At 36.4% G+C, this 20,314-nt stretch overlaps 1 protein-coding gene across 1 annotated transcript; it reads right to left on the minus strand.

Annotated features, from left to right (window-relative positions):
- Nucleotides 1–2,822: 2,822 nt before the first annotated feature.
- LOC123661984 (zinc finger protein 2 homolog) lies at nucleotides 2,823–20,261 on the minus strand. Its single transcript, XM_045596886.1, has 10 exons — nucleotides 19,896–20,261; nucleotides 18,734–18,901; nucleotides 17,856–17,934; nucleotides 17,142–17,299; nucleotides 16,568–16,779; nucleotides 15,210–15,351; nucleotides 14,488–14,613; nucleotides 12,875–12,999; nucleotides 5,433–5,552; nucleotides 2,823–3,317 (listed from the first exon to the last, which is right to left on the minus strand). Exons 1-10 carry the CDS (start codon nucleotides 20,259–20,261, stop codon nucleotides 3,245–3,247), a joined length of 1,569 nt encoding a protein of 522 aa, XP_045452842.1. The 3' UTR covers nucleotides 2,823–3,244.
- Nucleotides 20,262–20,314: the final 53 nt, after the last annotated feature.

The raw sequence follows: 20,314 nt of genomic DNA on the forward strand, positions 1-20,314 counted from the left end.
TGTTAATAAGACGTAGAACTGTCGTTTGTGGAAGGATGGCCTTCATTGATACCTCGGACTTAGTCTCCGCGTACGCCGAGCTCCCTGTAATATTTCAACACCCTGCACTGCAACTGAAGCAGTCCTCTCACGAAGGACAGTCGCGAACTACGTCAGACTCAAGTGTGGACATGTGCCGAACCTCGTACTCGTCAATGTTGTAGGGGCACTGTACAATGCAGTTTCACATTCTAACGGTTCATATGAAAATTGAAGAACAAAATTGTAATTAATACGTAGTAAGTACTTAAATTAATCCATGAACTTTCATTAGTTCCGCATCCACTGCTCCAGGGCGGCACTGTAATTGAGTGTCAATTAAACAGCCTTATCGACAGTCATGTATGGAAGTCTCACGAATTTTAGCATCATTATAAATTGAATAATTGGAATTTGTGAAACGTGATTTAACACTGTACCGGTCGTACTTAAGGCCTCGCACAGTCGGAATTGTGAAATGAACGAAATCTGTCCGAGAGTCCGATGGCCACCTACTTGACGTTTTACTTTTATCAATATGTACCTATTAAGAACAATAATTAAATAATACAAATTTAGGAATAACACGTACCTACTAATGAAACTATGATTCAATACTTTCTTACGGAGTTTACTACTAATAATTACATACAGTTCCTACTATGTAATTAGTTAAAATATAAGTGAAACGAACAATTTATTTGCAGTATTCAATTCTAGTTTTGTATCGACGTTCATTAGAGGGCTATCGGATCTCTTTAGCGGAAACTTCCTTAGCTTCTTCATAAAGTAGGGACGTTTGACTGATACTATTGATCGGTTTGAGAATACAATGAGATTTGAGACATCGAAAATACTAAGTTAATAACAGTAGATAGAGCCAACCCGGCCTCCCTAGGAGAGTTCTAGTCAACCCGGTGCTACGGCATCGACGTGTAACGGAGCGTTCCTCGGTGGCCTAGCAATGATATGTCCTCTCGCTAGTGACGCCGGGTTGCGAGCAACTTGCGTGAAATGGGACTTAATGAGTTTGCGTGTCATCGAGATTTGCGGTCGGAGCAGCGACGCGAACGACATAGCAAACCACGGCATTTACTTATTATTGATAAAATTTACTAATTTCATCGAAGAGCTTAAGATTTTTAGTTACGATGAATGTAACCGCTCGCTGGCGCCGACCGCTCCCGGCGCGTCCCGTCTCGCGACTCGGAAATCGACTGCATGGACCAAACATACCTACCTAGCACGACTTTTAATAGAGCAAAGTACAAATTTCAATAAAGTAAGATGCATTAGTGCTCCGGCGCATGTTTGTCCACCGTTGTCAATTACTCAAATATTTGAATTGTGATTCGGTAGCTAATGAGAGAAACTATGTTCTTAAATTTAATGTACATATTATTATATACGGAGTTGGGCATTATGGCGCGGTGACTCGCGGCCGTTGTAAATACATATTGTAAAGTAATAATTTTATCGGCGCGGGCCGGCTCTAGCCCGGCGCCTCCGCGGTGTATCATACGACCTCTATTCTGTCCAATACGCTCGAGTACAGATTTAAAAGTTACATATTATAATTCGTTTTAATATAAGGTGTCACAAAATATTGCCAGTACCGATTTGAAAGATGTCTAATTAGTTGTAATTCGTGGGTTTTAAACTCGTAAGTGATGCACTGGATAGTTAATGAGTGCTGAGCTCCGATCGTTTTCTCATTTTATTTTTATTTTGCATACTTACCTAGATTTTTTTGTTAAACTTGTCCGTATGGTTGGTTGTGATGGTTTACTTAAGTAAGTTAGCGAATTATGGGTAAACGACTCTATTGAATATAATATACCTACAAATTTGTACTAAGCCTCCCGCGTTATGGCCCTGTCGGACGGCGCTCGAAGAAATTTTCAATTTTAATTTAAACGTACTTAAAGTATTTGAGTAAGTAATGTCTACACGTAAGGTTTTTAGTTTAAAATTATCTCGACTGTACCAATTAGTGTAATGCATCGGCGCGGGTGCGACAGGGGCATAAACCGTTTCATATGCTTGCAATCATGTACAAAAAAACACAGATTTTAAACGTTCTATTAAATTACCTTATCTTTAAACCGATTAATGTTTCAATAAAATATATCAAAATTGTATAAAAGTATCATAAAAGATTTGTAAATCGTGCTCAACATGTAAACTTGGTAGTTGGTGTGTCCTGGTGTTTCTGTGCCAGAATCAATTATGTACAAAGGACAAGACGCCGAGCCGTACCACTCCAGGCCGCCTGTTGGGCACGGCGAGGTGCGCTCCGCGATGCGCTCTGTGTTGTGACTACAGCAATAATTGTGGACAGTACACCTGTCTCATCCGTCTTCTCACAGTCGGGAGCGTTTCAAAGAAACGCGCCCGACACCAAGATACGTAACTTTATAATTACATTATGTAAGTGTAATTTCTTAGTGTTTTCCATTGCCATTGGTTACCAAAAATAACAGGATTTATTATTGAAACGATTGTGTATATTCTAGAAAATACTCCCGTTAGAAAATTGTGAAATCAATTTTGAATATACTTGTTCCGCACATCGAATTGTTATACGTTCCTCATGTTAGGAGTTGTTCAAAATTGTTTCCCTGTGTTCTAATGTAAAAAAAAAAATATTGTAATATAATTATTGTTTAAGCTGTTGTGTCGTAAAATACAAGAACAGGAATAATTTTGTGAAACAATGGCACAAAGAATGAACATAAATATTATATATATTATAGAAACAGAAATGTGGCTATAAGAGCAATTTTTATAATAAATATTTACTGTTGAAGAAAGCACAGCCTTTTATTTTACCCAACGTATTCATTCAAACCTTAAATAATAAAAATGACGTATCCTAAATTCGACAACTACGAAAGATCAGAAGAAATGACAATATAATCAGAATACCATTTATAATAAAGTTTTCAAGTTCTGTACATGTAAAAATAAAAAGTTTGTATCTAAAGATATTACGCTACAGCAGTAACGGACGTCATTTTAAATGCTCAATGTCGTCATAATTACAGTGTATAATGCAGTCATGGCGATTCTATGAATTTATTATGTAATTTGCGAATTTAAATAAAACGTTTAGATTCTTCCGTTAAATAATAGCATTCATGACATAAAAGCACAGAGCTTGAGCTTACAATCAGTAGTATAAAAGTATTTATAAAAAAAATAGTTTTCCATTAAAGACAGGTCTCTATTTTGCATCACCGCTGGTCGCCTGAATTCCGTGTAGAGTTCTTTTATGCTTCCACATATCTCCAGAACGCCTGTTATGAGAAGAAGGTAAGATGAAATAAAGCAATTTTTAGCAACAAATATTAAGGAAGTTTACAATTCTGTAATCGCAAAATTTCTACGCGACAAGTACTTCACCTACACAAGAATGACAACTTATATTTAAACTTATTTTCAATTTTATGTCCCAGATAAATAAAGATACATAAGAAATATACATAAATGTATGCATAATACATATATACAGACTTGAAAACATTACACTTCTGAGATAGTTAAAGTAAATACATTTTCGATACACATGTGCTTTCGACACACTAACGACATCTATTATAAGTTTATGGAACTGAATCGTTACCATTTAGAGCTCTTTCTAGCAGTGACTCATGGCTATACTTGTCCCATTCATACTAATTAGTCATAGTTTTTTGGCATAAACAAAGAAAAAGACAAAACATAATTGTGCTTATTTTTTTCGAAGTTAGTTTTTACTTTTAGCTGGAAAGACTCGTTGGACTAGGTTTAAAAAAAATTAACGCATTGTAAGACATATCTACCATCAACAATTAACAATTCGGTTCATATTTTTTAATATTTTTAATACTCATTCCTATTTGAAACTAAATTACAACTTGTAAATAATTAATTGTTATGGTTATGAGAAGTACAATATTTCAAGTACAGAAAATCCTGCGTTATTTTTCACACAAATAGTAAGTAAACATACACATAACAGCTCTACACAAATACGAGTGGGGATTGAACACGCGGACATTAGCGCAACAACCAGTTCTTGTGACCACTGCACCAATATAATATGCTTTTCCGTCACATTGAATAACATTTTATATTTTACATTAGTTTGAGTCCCACTTTTATGGCTTATAGACTGACTTCTAACACGTAATAGATATATTAAAGCAGAATTTTTTATATGAAACTGAATTTGAGGAAAGCTTGAAGTGTTAAATTTTTAAAAAATTTCAACAAATCAAATGTAGAGAGTCCTATTACAGTATATTATAAAAAGAAGTGAAAGGTACATTGTTGATTTATTAATAAAAAACAGCGGGTTTAGTGGCGCCTATAATCAACATCAAAGAAAAAAAAGACCATAAAGGACGTTAAGGCCGTTTAGCGGATGTCGTGAGCGGCGATCGAATCCGCAACCGCTAACGTAACAGGGAGTTGCAGTACAACTATATCAACTCACCATTAAACTACTATAAAGCAACGATATAAAATATTAAATATACAGTTGTGCATATGATGTTATTTGAGTCAAAATACATCGGGTATATGAAGATATTGATTTTTTTGAATTGCATTTTTTTAAATATATATAACTAGGTCGGCAAACAAGCGTACGGCTCACCTGATGGTAAGCGATTACCGTAGCTTACAGACGCCTGCAACAGCAGAAGCATCGCAAGTGCGTTACCGACCCTATCCCCAATTCCCCCAGGAGCTCTGGTCACCTTACTCACCAACAGAAACATAATACTGCTTGAAAACAGTACTATTTAGCTGTGATCTTCTGTACGGTCAAGGTACTACCCCTGTCGGGCTGCTCCAAATTTTGAGCAGGAAATATATAATTCTGAATATTATAAATTCTGTCAGTCTTATTATTATTATTATTTTTTTTTTTTTTGTAGTAAAAAGTCAGCCTATCGAAAAAGTTTATAATGAATGCTTAAAATATTACGATCACGACTCATACGAGCGAGTTGTATTCATAAATGAAATTAACGTATCTTTACTTGAAAAATAAAAATAAAAATAAAACTGGTTACAAATAATAAGTAAAATAAGGACAATTATATAAATATAACTCTTCGTTACTAACAAACTTATAACGTTATTTCATTTAATTAGGTTTCCACTGACTTTATAGGTAGGTATCTATTATGTATATTTATACTCTAGAACTCTTGATCAAGGTTTTTTTAGTATCAAAATAGTACAAGTAAGAGATTTTATAGTATTATTTATGCATTCAAAAATAAAAAGTAGTAGTAAACTGAATTTTATATATTTCTACAATTTAATTGAATTTATAATTCAATCATTAGTTGCGCAGTAGACGACCACGACGACAACACTATTACGACAACAGTATTAATAAATAGACAAATAGTATTTACCTAAAGGCAGTTCCACACACGTCACACTCATGTGGCTTCTCCCCAGTGTGTATCAGAGTGTGGACGGTGCGAGCGTAGGGCCTTCGGAATGCAGCGCCACAAATATCGCATTTGTATGGCCTGGAAGATAATAAGGTTCAAGCTCTATTGGACAGATATGTTCGCTATCCGGCACATGCATTTATTTACGCAACGTACCATGGGTTAAAATTAAATGATTATAAAAATAATAAAGTAAGTTTTTGTAGAAAAGAAAGAAACTAAATTTCCGTATTTTTTACCACTTTTTTTACAAAATTCTTAGATATAAATGTAAAACTAATCGCCTTTCATAATTTATACTGTAACAGCCTGTAACAACATTGCCATAGGCCTCCTCCGCTGTATAGGTTGGACAGTAGGACTGCTGGTCACCATTCGAAACGTAAAAGAGCTTCCAAACCTAAGTTATATTGAACCTTCTGTTCGAATGTTTCTCTTTGATTGTTATAGTAGGTAATTTGTCATAGCTCGTTTGAGTTTATTAATTTTGTTATCAGACCTCAATATATTATACCTAGTAGCCATCCAGGCAACGACAATATCAGAAGAATACCCGCGCTATTCAGATTAATTAGACGTGCGCAGAACTAGAGCGCGCGTCGATATCGTTGTTATCGAGCGTCTAAAAGTAACTAATTATACTTTATATACCATTAAATCAGTTTTCATACTGTTTTTACATCATCAGAACTTTCACCCTGTGGATGTTTCGTGCACCACATGAAATTGCTTTCATCGCTTCAGCCTATCGCAGTGCACTGCTGGACATAGGCCTCCACAAGTTCGCGCCAAAAATGGCGTGGGCTCATGTGTGTTACCCATAGTCACCACGCTGGGCAGGCGGGTTAGTGATCGCAGGGCTGGCTTTGTCGCACCGAAGACGCTGCTGCCCGGCTGTCTTCGGCCTGTGTGTTTCAAAGCCAGCGGTTGGATAGTTATCTCGCTATCGTCGGCTTTATAAGTTTCAATTTGGTAGTGGAACTGTGTTATCCCTTAGACTCCTACGACACCCACGGGAAGAGGGGATGTGCTTTAACGAAGACTTAAATAAAATGTTAATTTTCAAATTCTGATGCTTTTCTATTTTTCTTAAATATTATCTCTCTTAAATATCATTGTAAAAACAAACCTACAAAACAAAACAAAAAAAAAGTACAGCCTACCTCTACTTTACCTTGTTTGCTAAAATATTGCCGATTTTAGACTATAAAAAACAAACCTTATGAGAAAATAATACGTAGACATTATTTAGACCATACAAGCAAGTCCATTATTAATGTTCTCTTTCTATTCCTGACCCTACCTTAATTGCACATGCTTGTCAGGATTTATTTTAATAATAATATTTTCGGCTTAAAACATTCAATCCAGGCTAAACTACAAAATAAATTCCCACCTTACCATGAACTTCAAACAGGTTAGGTATAAATACTAATAAACTATTTCAAAACTATTAAAACAGTTACCATAGACTTGTTAACCCTAAATGAACCGGTCACCGGGTAACAGATATTGGTCGCCAGCGAGATTTAACTGCTTCTCGGCTCCGACTTCAGATACTTATCTATCGTACTCATTAATGAGGTAAACAGACCCTACTTATGTTATATATGTTACGTCTTCACCGTCACAGAGACTAAGATACCTTAGGTGATAGTTCTAAATTTTTATACATATAGGTGCTTATGAACTAAATAGTTAAAGAATTTAATTTTTTATTCTATTTTATTTCAATGTTTCAATTTGTAAACGAATTGCATTTTACAGATTTGAGTACATTTCATATTATGTATTTCGGAGTAGCTTTGACATAATGTGAATAGTAGCGCCATCTGTTAGCGAGTTCTTGTACCATCTATATATTTTAATATACATGTGTAAAGAAGTACATATATTGTACATATGTATTGACTTATTATAATTTTAAACAATACACAATACGTTTCTTTTTTAATTTACCTATTTTTAATCACTAGAGCACTCGTTGTCTGTTAGCAAAGAATAATAAATTGTGAAAATGATAAAAATTAAATCATTATAACTTGACCAACAGATAAGTACATCATTCTTATGCCAATTAAAAAAATCTTTGGTTTTGTATTGTAACACTTCGCCAATGAATCTACGAAGCTAAGTCTAATCAGCATTTATAAAAGTCATCACCAGCTGGTGAATTCGTATGGGCACATAGTAAATTCTTAATTTGTCTGACAAAACCTATAAACAAATAGGTACATTATAATTATACAAATATGTCTTTGAATAATGCTGCTTGATATTCTAATCATTGTGTTTGCTCGCAAACGAAAAAAAACCGACTTCAATTACATCGACAAGTAATACAACGTACTTAAGTAGATAAAATAATAGACAAGTAAATACGCGTTATCAAAGTTTCCTCAAAAAGTATTCATTAAATCTCGATCAACCACAAGACATGCATTAGCTTTCGATTAAAACAAGAATAATCAAAATTGGTCGTATAGATCGACGAAAAAATAGTCAAGTATTTTTTTTATAACTAGGTCGGCAAACAAGCGTACAGCTCACCTGATGGTACCTACCTACTCCTTTTTTGGAACTCGGTTAAAATAGAATAAACATAATCATTGTAGTATCAACGTGTTAACAACGCTTATGAGTAATAGGAAAACGTTAAAAACAAAACAAATTGATGAGTATTTTTACAAAGCGATCTTTCCTTGTGTTGTTTTTCTTTATCGTAGAACAGATAAAACATAAAAAATGAAAGACTATATTTATAGCTTGATGTCCCGCATGGTTCTACCCACAATTATACTCGTAGTTACTCATCCTCTACCGTGACGTTGATTTAACCTGTACCTTCATGTTTCTTAAAGGAATATGAATAATTAAAATTATTAAATATATATGGTTTAGATGACTTTATTTTTTATGGATTAAGCGCCTATCCTTCTTCTACATGGAGAAAGAGGCCTGGCTGCAGAGGGATGTTACAGGCTGAATCGTGAAATGGTTTAAAAATGTAGCAAGCAAGTATTATATTACTTAATCTCTGTCTACTTCCTAAGGCAAGGCGGGACCCCAGACTCGGCTTCGTCGGTGCGACCGGTGGTGTTGCTGAACGAAGCTGGGAAGGCCTTGGCGAGAATAGTGGCCTCCCGGCTCGTTCAGCACGTTGAGGAAGGCTCGGATCTCGGATTCTCAGAATCTCAATTCGGGTTTAGACCATCGACGCCCTCAAACGCCTGCGGGTAGTGACGGGTGAAGCGGAACACGGGAGGGAGGTGGTGGTCGCGGTGTCATTGGACATCGCAAACGCCTTCAATAGCCTCCCGCACGCAGTGATTCGGAAGGACCTGAAATTCTTCGGAGTGCGCCCGTATCTAGGGAGGATGTTGGTTGCGTATCTCTCCGATCGGAAAGTGAACCTCGAGAATCGGTCGGGTTCCGTGGAGTGGCGGCGAGTGGGCTGCGGTGTCCCGCAGGGATCGGTGCTGAACCCGATCATGTGGGACATGTTCGGCTGGGTCCTGCGAGGCCGGCTCTTCCCCGGGATGGGTGTCATCTGCTACGCGGATGACACCCTCGTTTACTCCAGGGGACGAGACTACAAGGAGGTGGCGCGGCTGGTCGAGGTCGGACTCGACCTTGTAATCAGCCGCATAAGGAGTTTGTGGCTTCGTGTCAGAATTGACAAGACCGAAGCCCTCCTCTTCCGCGGGACGGGACGCAAGATCTACTCTGCAGATCGGAGAGGGGAGGGTCAGGACGAGCCCCCAAATCAAATACCTGGGGCTCATCTTATTAGGACCGAAGGTCACGAAGGTGGTGAGTGCAATAGGCAGACTCCTCCCGAACCTCGGAGGACTTAGCGTCGCCTGCAGTCAGCTATATTCCGGAGTCTGCCGGAGCATGGCGATGTACGGTACCCCGGTTTGGGCCGTTCACCTCTCTGCGAGGAATAAGGCCGCGCTGCTATCTGCACAGAGGATCATCGCGGTGAGGGTGATCCGGGGGTACCGTAAGGTATCGTGGGCTGCAGCTACTGCTCTAGCTGGCGACCCCCCGAGGGAGCTCATGGCAGAGGTTCTTGCTGAGACCTACTCATACGTCTTGGGTAGGAGGGCATGGCAGCCTTGCTAACTACTTGTGTCGGACGTCCCACAGGGAGCCGACGACTGGATATCACGATTGTGGTGCAGCGATGGACTCGGCCCAGCACACCCTCGAGGTGTGCCCGAGATGGGCGGCGCTGCGTCTGACAACAGTCCTCGGAGGGGACTTGTCCCTCCCGAGCGTCATCACTGCTATGCTCGGCGACGACGAGTCCTGGAAAGCGATGGTCTCAGGAGAATGATGAGCGGGTGAGAGAGAAGGCCGCCGACGAGGCCTCCGTCCGCAGGCGACGAACGGGGGTGCGTAGGAGGCGCTACTTAATACGTCTCCAGTAATGCCTCTGTACCCGTGTCCAGAAACCGGTCCTGCTGGACACGGCGTCGTCGGGATTGTTCAGAGGTGAGCCGAAAAGTCCCCATGGAGGAGAAGTCTGGCCTTTTCATCGAGGCCAGCCTGTCGCTGGAGGGATCCTGTTGCCTGCAGATCCGGGATTAAAATGGCTAAAGGCTCCCGCGGGGTCTTGGTCGGTATTGCACCCCCAAGTGCTGAAGCCGATATACGGTCTTGAAATGCTTACCCGGGCGTCCCGGATATTACCCGTAAATGGGTTCCTCTGCGATACCACAATAAAAAAAAAACATGTGTTGACAGTGAGGCTAGAGTTGGCTTGTAACTAAACTAACTCTAATAGCTTACTCGACTCTTACTGCAGTATAAAATAATTGTTTGCAGGCAAACGAAGGAAAACCGACTTCAATTATATTGACAAGTACGTAGGTAGACGAAAACATAGTCAAGTAAATACGCATTATCAAAGATTACTCTAAAAGTTGTAATCAGAAACATCATAAAACATCGGCTTTCGATTAAATTAAAAATCATTAAAATCGGTAAACCCAGTAAAAAGTTATGCGGATTTTCGAGAGTTTCCCTCGATTTCTCTGGGATTCCATCATCAGATCCTGGTTTCCTTATCATGGTACTAAAGTAGGGATATCTCCTTTCCAGCAAAAAAAGAATTATCAAAATCGGTACACCCAGTAAAAAGTTGTTGCGGATTTTCAAGAGTTTCCCCCGATTTCTATGGGATCCCATCATCAGATCCTGGTTTCCTTATCATGGTACTAAACTAGGGATATCTCCTTTCTAACAAAAAAAGAATTATCAAAATCGGTACATCCAGTAGAAAGTTATTTATTTTATTGAGATCTGATAACTACTTTTTGAGTAATCTTTGAAAACGCGTAGTTACTTGACTATTTTTTCGTCGATCTACGTTGTATTACTCGTCGATGTAATTGAAGTCGATTTTTTTTTCGTTTGCGAGCAAACACAATTATTGTTTTTCGTTAAAACACTATTTAGTAACAGTAAGTGTAAAACTACTGGCCATATACTATGTACTATCTCAGATTAAGAAATCGTAATAGAATTACAGGAGCTTTTTGTCCACCACAATTTCTCACATTATTGGCAGATAAGTTCATGTCTCGAAATTTCATCTGAATCACGCAAGTTCTAACATGATGACGAGTTTTAATGTTATGAATGTTAATGTATTGAATTTTTAACTTAACAACTTGCAAAATCGATTCTGAACTCGTCGTGAGTTCAGAATCGATTTTGCAAGTTGTTATGATTCAGTTGATTTATCCACTGGATGGTAATGATGATGACGTTGGGTATGATTCAGTTGATTTATCCACTGGATGATATCGTATCATTGACATAATAAAATAATACTTCGATATTATTGACTCTTAATAACGTTATCAGCCCATCATCACCGACATAAATATACATATATTTGAGAAAAATCTGCGCTGCGTTCATAACAGATTTTTTAACAAGTCTGTTAAAAATAGATAAATTATGTGGTGTCATGGAACACCAGGTAGGAACGAAGTTCCTTCGGATAGTATAGGTGCAACACAATTTGAAAAAATATGTTGAATTTTATATATATTTTATAGTTCTTGATTTTTTTTTAATTTTGTTGATTGGTTTTTAATTATGTATATGAAAGTATTTAGGAAATTTAGTATTTTAAAAAATAACAAATAAAATAAATAAAATAAATCAAACAAAATAATAATAATTATTATTATTCAAACTATTAAGTGAAATAAAAAAACCATATAGCTTTATTTATTTTTGTCCACAGTATAAAATTACATAAATAATTTAAAAAAAAAGTTTACTAGTAATATTTTAGTTTTACAAACGTCATGTTATACAGTCGTGTGACTGATATTACGTCACTTCCGATATATATTTTTCTTACGGTTTTAGTATCACATTTTTTTTTAGTTCTCTCGCCCAGCCAAATGTCAAGCCTGCCGTAAGGAACTTCGTTCCAAAAATAATCTTGCTTTTACACTTTATGTCAGTATATATATTTTTATTCGCCTATAATTTTCTTATACTTGGTCTTATGTATACTTTTCTAAGGATTTTGAATGTAAAAAAAATTAAACAAAAAAAAAATGTTTTTTTATTATTATTATAATAACCATTTCGTATAATTATTGTGTTATTTTTTATGTTACGATTTTTTTATACCAGTATACTACGTACTAAACCTACACGAGGAACATCCCGAACCTCACAAGAGCATTATAAATTAAGGATCTTACATTATCCAGTACAAAAAAGGCTTATAATGTTTTACGCTATAGTAGTCTAGGTAGTAACCGCTTCAGCCTTTAATATCCCACTACTGGGCATAGGCCTCTTTCTCCACGTAGGAGAAGGATTAGAGCTTAATCCACCACGCTGCTCCAATGCGGGTTGGCGGATATATTCCCTACTATGAGTAACGATCGCTATCAGGTGTACATGATAACAACCGGGACCGGCGGCTTACCGTGCTTTCCGAGGCACGGTGGGGAGACCCACAAGGACTGCACAAACACCCAGACCACGACAAACACCTGTATGGCCAATACAAAGGTTTGTCATGTGTGGGGATCGAACCCGCAACCGCTAGCGCAACAGGTACAATCCATGGCTGTAATCGTTGCGCCAACGCGTCGTCCAGGTAGTAATATGTAATGTTAATTATATTAAATTATCGATAATTATTAATTGTATTAAAGAAATTAGTTTCAGTTTAACGATATTATCTGCAACGTCATACGTTTACACGTCAATTACGCATCGACTCACACACGCTGTTAATCGAAATTTGGATATGTAAGTCTTAATCACCTCGACCCTCACATTTTCCCACAATGTGGTGTTAGATATTAACAAAAACGGGACAAGTGTAGTGATAAATATCCAGTAATATAGTTAACCTTTGATCGGTGTGTATGCGCGCGTGTTCACGCAAGCGTGCTGCGGCAGTGAACGTCTTGGGGCAGGCGGCGCACGCGAAGGGGCGCTCGCCGGTGTGCGTCCGGCGGTGGTCGTCGCGCTCCACCTGCCACGCACACCACCTCAGGGATCGTTCTCACACACCGGCGAAGAGCTGAGCTCATTTTATTAATACCACTAGCTGTGTCTCGCGGTTTCATCCGCGTTCATTTGAGGAAAAAACGTACTAATATATTGTATAGTCTGCCTTCCGCGGTAAATGGGCTATCCAACACAAAAAAAAATTCTCAATTCGAACCGGTAGTTCCTAACTTTAACTTAACGTTCCTAACGAATAAACAAACTTTTCAGCTTTATAACATTAGTATAGATTATTTATTGTAGTCGCTAACATGCTTACATTCCGCCTGTGGTAAGCGTATGCTGTGTGAAGTATTGCAAGCGCGTTGCCGACTCTACCCCGACTTTCCGCAGATAATTTTGATCGTACTTCAAATTTAATTTAAATACATTTATAAAAGTTGATTGTTAAATTTCAAAGGATACTCGAGGTTTTAGGGAGGACAAGAGGATGCTTGAGGATATGTGATCAGTGCGAAACACTGAAAGCAAATTTATTGGGGCTCAAGAAACTGTCTGACAGATGGTAAGATGCTATAGGCTTCACGTAACTCAACTGTGGATGTAAAGTAAAACGCTATCCAACAATCTCGGGCCCGGTCTATGTGAAAGAACCTTTACATTATGTCCTACGAAAAAAAATCTGGGAAGCTCACTTGAACTATGGATAATTAATATCGCGAAGTCGCTTTTTGTAATCGAAGCTTCGTCGCTGGTATGATGGGTTTATTTTAGTGCTTAGAAATTACATTTTGTTTCGTTTAAAAGTTAAACGTTAGTTAAATGTCACATGTAAATGTCTATTTACAAGTAAGTTTTTAATACTAATCATAACTTAAGAAATTTATCGCTAATACTGTATTATCATTTTTAAGGTAGAAAACAAGTTTCTCACAGATCCTTAGTCGTCCGAGTAATAAAAGAACTGATATTTTTATTATTTTACAAAAAGTTATTGTAGTGGCGGTCCCAGTAGCGGGAGGGCGCTCGTCTTACTGTCACAAAGTATATTATAAGCGGAAAGTTTCTTAGATTAAATATGTTCTGTGAAAGTTACACGTGAAGAACATTGAAACTCTAGCTTACACTTTTCCCAGAGGTTTCGAGAACACGCTGCATTCCCGCCGAAAGTTAAAAGTCATCTAAACTTTTATCCATGGACTGCGTACAATATAAACGACAATGTACTTTATAGTTCTGAATAGTTTATACTTTATTTAATAGTTATTAAGGCCAATAAAGGATATTCTTGCAATCAAATATTATAATATCTCTATATTTTACAGTTTGTGACTAAACGCCAATCGAAGACAAAAAGAAGGGATTCCCGTTTGTGATAATTAGGCATGCGTTTGATAGAAATATTTACCTAATAAATATATGTTGCGTTTTCTCAAACTTTCTTAAATTAAGACAATTCGGAGACAACAATAAAATTCTTAATAGTTTTTTTTATTAAATCAAACCTATTTACCTTAACTTTAAAAGCCTTAGAGCAAAGATCACAAGGGTACGGTCGTTCTCCCGTGTGCATACGCATATGTATAGCCAGATGACCAGACTGGTTGAATCGTCGACCACAGACTCGACATGGATAACCCTTCAGCAAATTAGTACAATGTTAATATTCTTCGTTTTAAAACTAAGTGAAATAACAGCCTACCAATTATTCACTGTTGATCTAGGGCCACATCAAGGTATTTGTTTTTTAGGAAAAACTATTCGTAACAGACGAGCAGGTGGAGCCGACATTATATGATCACGGTCGATAATAGTTATCATCACAGAAGAGCTACAACTATATTGCAGATTTTAGACTTGCCACCATCGCTTAACATCTTTACTAATTATTATCGGTTAATCACAATTCTACGATTGTATCATTTCTTAAGAACTAGAAGGATTTTGTAGCTTTTATTGTTGAGTTTTATTCCAATAATTTTAAGTTGCTTATTCTTATGCTATAACACAGACTTTATAGAGAGTCAATGAAATATCGAAATTAAGCCATTTCTAACTTGCCAAGCCTGTCTATGAGACTGAGGTTTAGGTAGGTTTCTTTCACTTCAGCAGACTAGTTAATAAAAATATATATATATATTTAAAACTATATGAAAGAAATAAAAAAAAAATATCATGAGACAGCAATCTAAATACTAAACGTTATATAATTGTTTAAAAGTACACAAGACTTACAGGTTTAGAAACTTTGTGCATTTTTTTGTGCGTGTGCAGAGCGCACATGCTGCCCAGGACCTTGTCGCACTCTTCGCAGACGTACGCCGTGAGCGGCGTGCCGGGAGGACGGTCTTCACCCCGCTTGTGACGATACAACTCTCTGTGTTCAAACAAACCAAGAAATAATTAGATCGATTGATTGATTCAGCCTGTAGCCTCCCGCTGCTGGGTATAAGCCTCTTTCTCCATGCAGGAGAAATGTTGTCACTCCTAACCACGCTACTGCACCCCGGACAAGGGATAATTAGCCTACAATAAGAAATATTTTTTATCGAATATCTTTAATAACAACTGGGACCTATACCAGAGCGATATAATAAGTGAATGACTAAATTTGTTAAACTTTTAAAGCGAAATAAATTAATATAAATATTTATATTTGTAAATAATTACTGTTGACAAAATATTACAATACAATACTCCTAAAAAAAATTGTAGTTTTAACCGACTTCAAAAAAGGATGAGGTTACTCAATTCAACCGTATATTTTTTTTATGTATTGTCGGGGATAACATCGTCATAACATCGATTTTGATAATTATTTTTTTGTTGGAAAGGCGATATCCCTAGTTTGGGTACCATGATAAGGAAACCAGGATCTGATGATGGGATCCCAGAGAAATCGAAGGAAACTCTCGAAAATCCGCATAACTTTTTACTGGGTGTACCGATTTTGATGATTTTTAATTTAATCGAAAGCCGATGATCATATGACATTTAAATTTCATCGAGATCTAATTACAACTTTTGGATTTTTGATAATGTGTATTTACTTGACTAATTTTTCGTCTACCTACGTTGTATTACTTGTCGATATAATTGAAGTCGGTTTTTTTCCTTTGCCTGCAAACACAATTATTGTAAAATAATTTTATACGAAATTAGATCGAATCTGCAACATTTTAGCCTATAAATATATATATAGGTACATTTTTTTTTGTAACTAGCTATGTGGCTCTACTTCGTATGGGTGGTTATAATCTAACGTATGAAGAATGCGGAGTCGATACTCGTCGTTACTAGTTAACAAAAAGTATGAATAGAAATATACCATGTTTAATTTACAACATCCATTGGTTTAGAAGAACAGGACAGAACAGTCAAACTAAAGGTTTTGTAGAAATATTCATACCAAATATCATCCCGCATTTAGAGTTTAACACATAAGTAATTTTGAGTTTCTTTACTTACGTTGGTGACATACAATCACAAAAAAACGGCAATAAGGTCGTACTAAAGAGGTTTTTTTTAATTATATAGATTATGATAAAGAAAAATGATATGCTAAAAAATCTATGCATCAAGCAATGTTATACCTTGCAGTAGTGAAAAGTTGATTACAAGACCCACAATTCCACATCTTATTACTATTCTTGGTGTTGTACGGTCGGCGCCTGCTCGCTGGCTTGTGACACTCAACCCCATGGTGTTTTAATTCTTCTTCTGTCTCGCATTGCTTGCCACAAATGTTACAAAAAATGTAATTTTCAGGTAGTGGAACTGCGCTTGATTCTATAATTGTTTCTTCCTGTTGAAATAGGTGTGTTTTTTTGGTTTGCTTGGTAATTTTTAGATTAAGTTTTAAAATTAAATAAGCTGAGTTTTATAGAAGATAATGAAAAGAATTTTTAAATGAAAACTATTTTCATATTAAACTTTATTGAACTCATCTTTTCGTTATAATTTCTTTTACTGCTAAGTTTGACATGAGTTTGAAACAATTAAACTTTTAACCGCGACCATCGGATCGACTCAGAGTAAGACATAATTCTTCCTCTGGGCCATCTTGGACTCTGGTCAATCGCGACTTAACATAATTGTACCACATTATCATCCATAAAAAACTAGGCATAAAAATCTAGTAGAGAAAATATTCCTAACTGATTGTACGGGATAAATATCTTCTTGGCCGAAGCACGTCAGTCGGTGGCGGTCTAACGCTTCACCGGTGGCGAACAGGTAGCTGCAGTATTCACACACAAACATAGAGGTAAGCCTTCGGGAACCCACGCTGCCCTTGCCGCTTATGTCCGTACAACATAATTGTTCTGCAAAAAATACTGCGGTATATTTCCTAGTTCCTTGTGTAAAGTAGGTATACTTTTAATTTTAATATCAATTTTAATAGTTTTTTTTAAAATCCATTTATAAGCATCTTTTGTGTGATAATTTACTCATACGTAATAAACACCATCCATAGTATAAATGCTATATGAGTTATTATTGTTTAACGTATTATTTTGTTCTTTTTAGATGCAAAATACTAAACTCAGTCTTCAACTTCAAATACAATTTCAAGTAGGTAGTTTTAAAAGGTACCTGTAACAATTTCTCATATGTGAAGTTATGCTCAAGGATCCGAGTCAAGCTCTCGAACGTATTCTTTCACACATACTTCAGTTTCGGCACTTGCACTTGAGATTTGAATAGCGCATACTTTTTAACAAAAAACAATACCCACTCTATGACAATATAATGTCGCGTACATAATTTTCAACGTTGTTTGACTTCTATCCTAATTAAGCTTTGTTATATCTTTTTGTTTTCGTTACCAGGGAGGAGCAGTAGGTATGTATGTCAATTGCGAGCTAATTATTAACTCACCGCGGGGTTCGGATTCAAGCGCGGTCGACAGCACTCGCTCGCAGACACCACACACCAACCACTCGCACTCAGAACTTATGTTTGGTTCTGTAACAAAAACAAAACAAATAATGTCAACTAATTATCTATATAGTATCATTATATAACAAGTAGATAATTTTTGTAATGATTAGTCACGTTATGAAGTTTTAGAACGATGTCCGCTTTGCTTTTAAATAGTAATAAGTGTCCACTTTTATCGAGTACATGCAATTTGCTGACCTATTTTATAAAGAACATAGTATATTGCGATGTTCGTCCTTTTGTCGTCGTCCCGTCGTTCGTAGTCAGGCGCTCCGACCCAAAAATGAGAGAAAATCAAGGCATTCGACCTAATTGCATTGCTGAACTATACTTAGGTTTAGAAAGAATAGGAAATTACAAAATATATGCGGAAAGCTGATGATTAAATTTGTGTGCATTTTCAACTAATTCTCCTTCAACCAAAAAGTATGTTTCTTTCTATATATTTTCAATTTTGGTTGCCTCAACATGGCGGATACAAATCGATACAATTAGAATAATGGTCAGAAGAAAAACACTTTTCTCGCAAATTCAATTTTAAAAAGATTTTATATATTTTGTACTCTTGGCATTAAATCCCTTATTTAATCGTAAGATTTCGGTGTCGGGTTTTTTTGATCTTTTATTAAAATGTTAGACACGATAATTAGAAAAAAAATAATTATTAATATTTTTGATACCTATGGCCGGGTCTAATCTAATCCGGGCTAATCGGGTCTAAAGTATTCGTTTCCAAAATTGTAACTAAAAAAGTAATTTCTAATCCTCTTTTTTTCGTAATTAAGTTACATTTTCCACTTACCTTCCAAATTGATATTATTTATAGCAGCAGACAGAGAAAGGTTAGTCTCTTGCTCCAGGGGTTGGTCGGAAACGTGCACAGAAATCGTGTGATCGAGTAGATCCGCATCCGTAGTGAATATTTCGTGACAAATCACGCACGAATGTAGAGCTAATAAATCAGGACCTATATTTTCACTATCCTGAAAATATTAACATAGTTATAGATATGTATACTGGAACTACGAAATTGTTTAAATTGATTTAAATCAGCCTGTGTAATCTGTCATCTCACTGCTAGGAAAAGATTTTTTTCTCAGAATAGTCGAAAAATAAAAATTTTGTCCACTACGTTGATCAACTGTACGTTGTCGGAATTTTTCCCAATCAAGAGTAGCGATCGCTAATAATTGTGAATGACAAAGACCAAGAACGACAGCTTACGTGCTCTTTGAGGTACAGTGGGAATATCCATAAGAACACAATTACACAGACCGAAAAAAAAATTGCACAAATATATCTGTTTTGAGTAGGACTCGAACCCACGACCGCCAGAGTTAAGATGACGACACACATCACAACTCCAGAACGGGTAACTCGTATAGTGTACCTATTTATTTTATTAAATGTTGTTCTTTCATCTTTCAAACTTAGATATACAAAAGAGTAACCAATATAAAATAATTTAAATGCGATATTATAAAATGTGTATAATACATTTAAAATATATAACAGTTTTAAACCAGCTGCAACAAAAGGAGGAGGTTTTCAATTCTACTGTTATTTTTCACTGGCTGGACCAATTTCGACGATTCTTTTTGAATCGAAAGGTGGTACTTGTCACCCGATCTCGTTAAAATTTTGTTCAAAATCTGACAAGTACCTACTTTTTGAGCTATCTCTAATATAATCGTTGTAAAAAGTTTACTTTAGGTATTATTATACCTCATACCTTTTTACTGTGTGCACTGATTTTGATGATTCTTTTTGAATCAAAAGCTGGTATTTGATATGTGTCCACTTTTAAATTTGATCAAGATCTGACAAGCACTTTTTGAATTAAGCGCGATTTATAACTTACGTATTTACTTGACAATTATTACTTATCGATGTAACTAATTTAGTTCCTTTTTTTTTCGTTTACGACCACACACTATGTTATATTAAATTGAATTTATATTGAATAATAAAAATAACCTTTTCTTTATTTAAAGATGTCTGAACAGGCAACAGAAATTGATTAACTGTATTATCATCTAACAAAGTAGGTTCGTAGTTTAGTGAATTATCCGGTTGTAAAACATATAGTCCTAGGTTTTGTTCTGCATCTAAGATGGACCTGCTTTCAATGTTAAAAACTTGTCCTGCATTATTAGAATTATAGGTTAAGCGATTTTCTACCGATGAAATCATTTCCTCTGTAACTTTTACAAGATCTTTATCATTCGAGATTGAGTCAATGACTACAGCATCGCTGTTAAAGAGAATATCATCTGTACTATAATGCTCACTTATAGAATCCGTCAACTCTTTGTAAGGAAAGTCAGGTGGATCGAACATCATTTTTATATGTCTGCAACAAATGCTTTTATTACTACAAATTTTACAGGCTACTA

The sequence above is a fragment of the Melitaea cinxia genome, chromosome 18, assembly GCF_905220565.1.
Source record: "Melitaea cinxia chromosome 18, ilMelCinx1.1, whole genome shotgun sequence".
Lineage (NCBI taxonomy): Eukaryota > Metazoa > Arthropoda > Insecta > Lepidoptera > Nymphalidae > Melitaea > Melitaea cinxia.

What these genes read in the sequence shown, in the direction of transcription:
- LOC123661984 (XM_045596886.1), bottom strand. Translation starts at nt 20,261, where the DNA reads ATGATGTTCGATCCACCTGACTTTCCTTACAAAGAGTTGACGGATTCT. An exon ending in CATCTTTAAATAAAGAAAAG is followed by an intron (nt 18,902 to 19,895) that starts GTTATTTTTATT and finishes TAATATTTTCAG; the next exon opens with GATAGTGAAAATATAGGTCC. An exon ending in CGCATACACACCGATCAAAG is followed by an intron (nt 5,553 to 12,874) that starts GTTAACTATATT and finishes ATTATCTTCCAG; the next exon opens with GCCATACAAATGCGATATTT.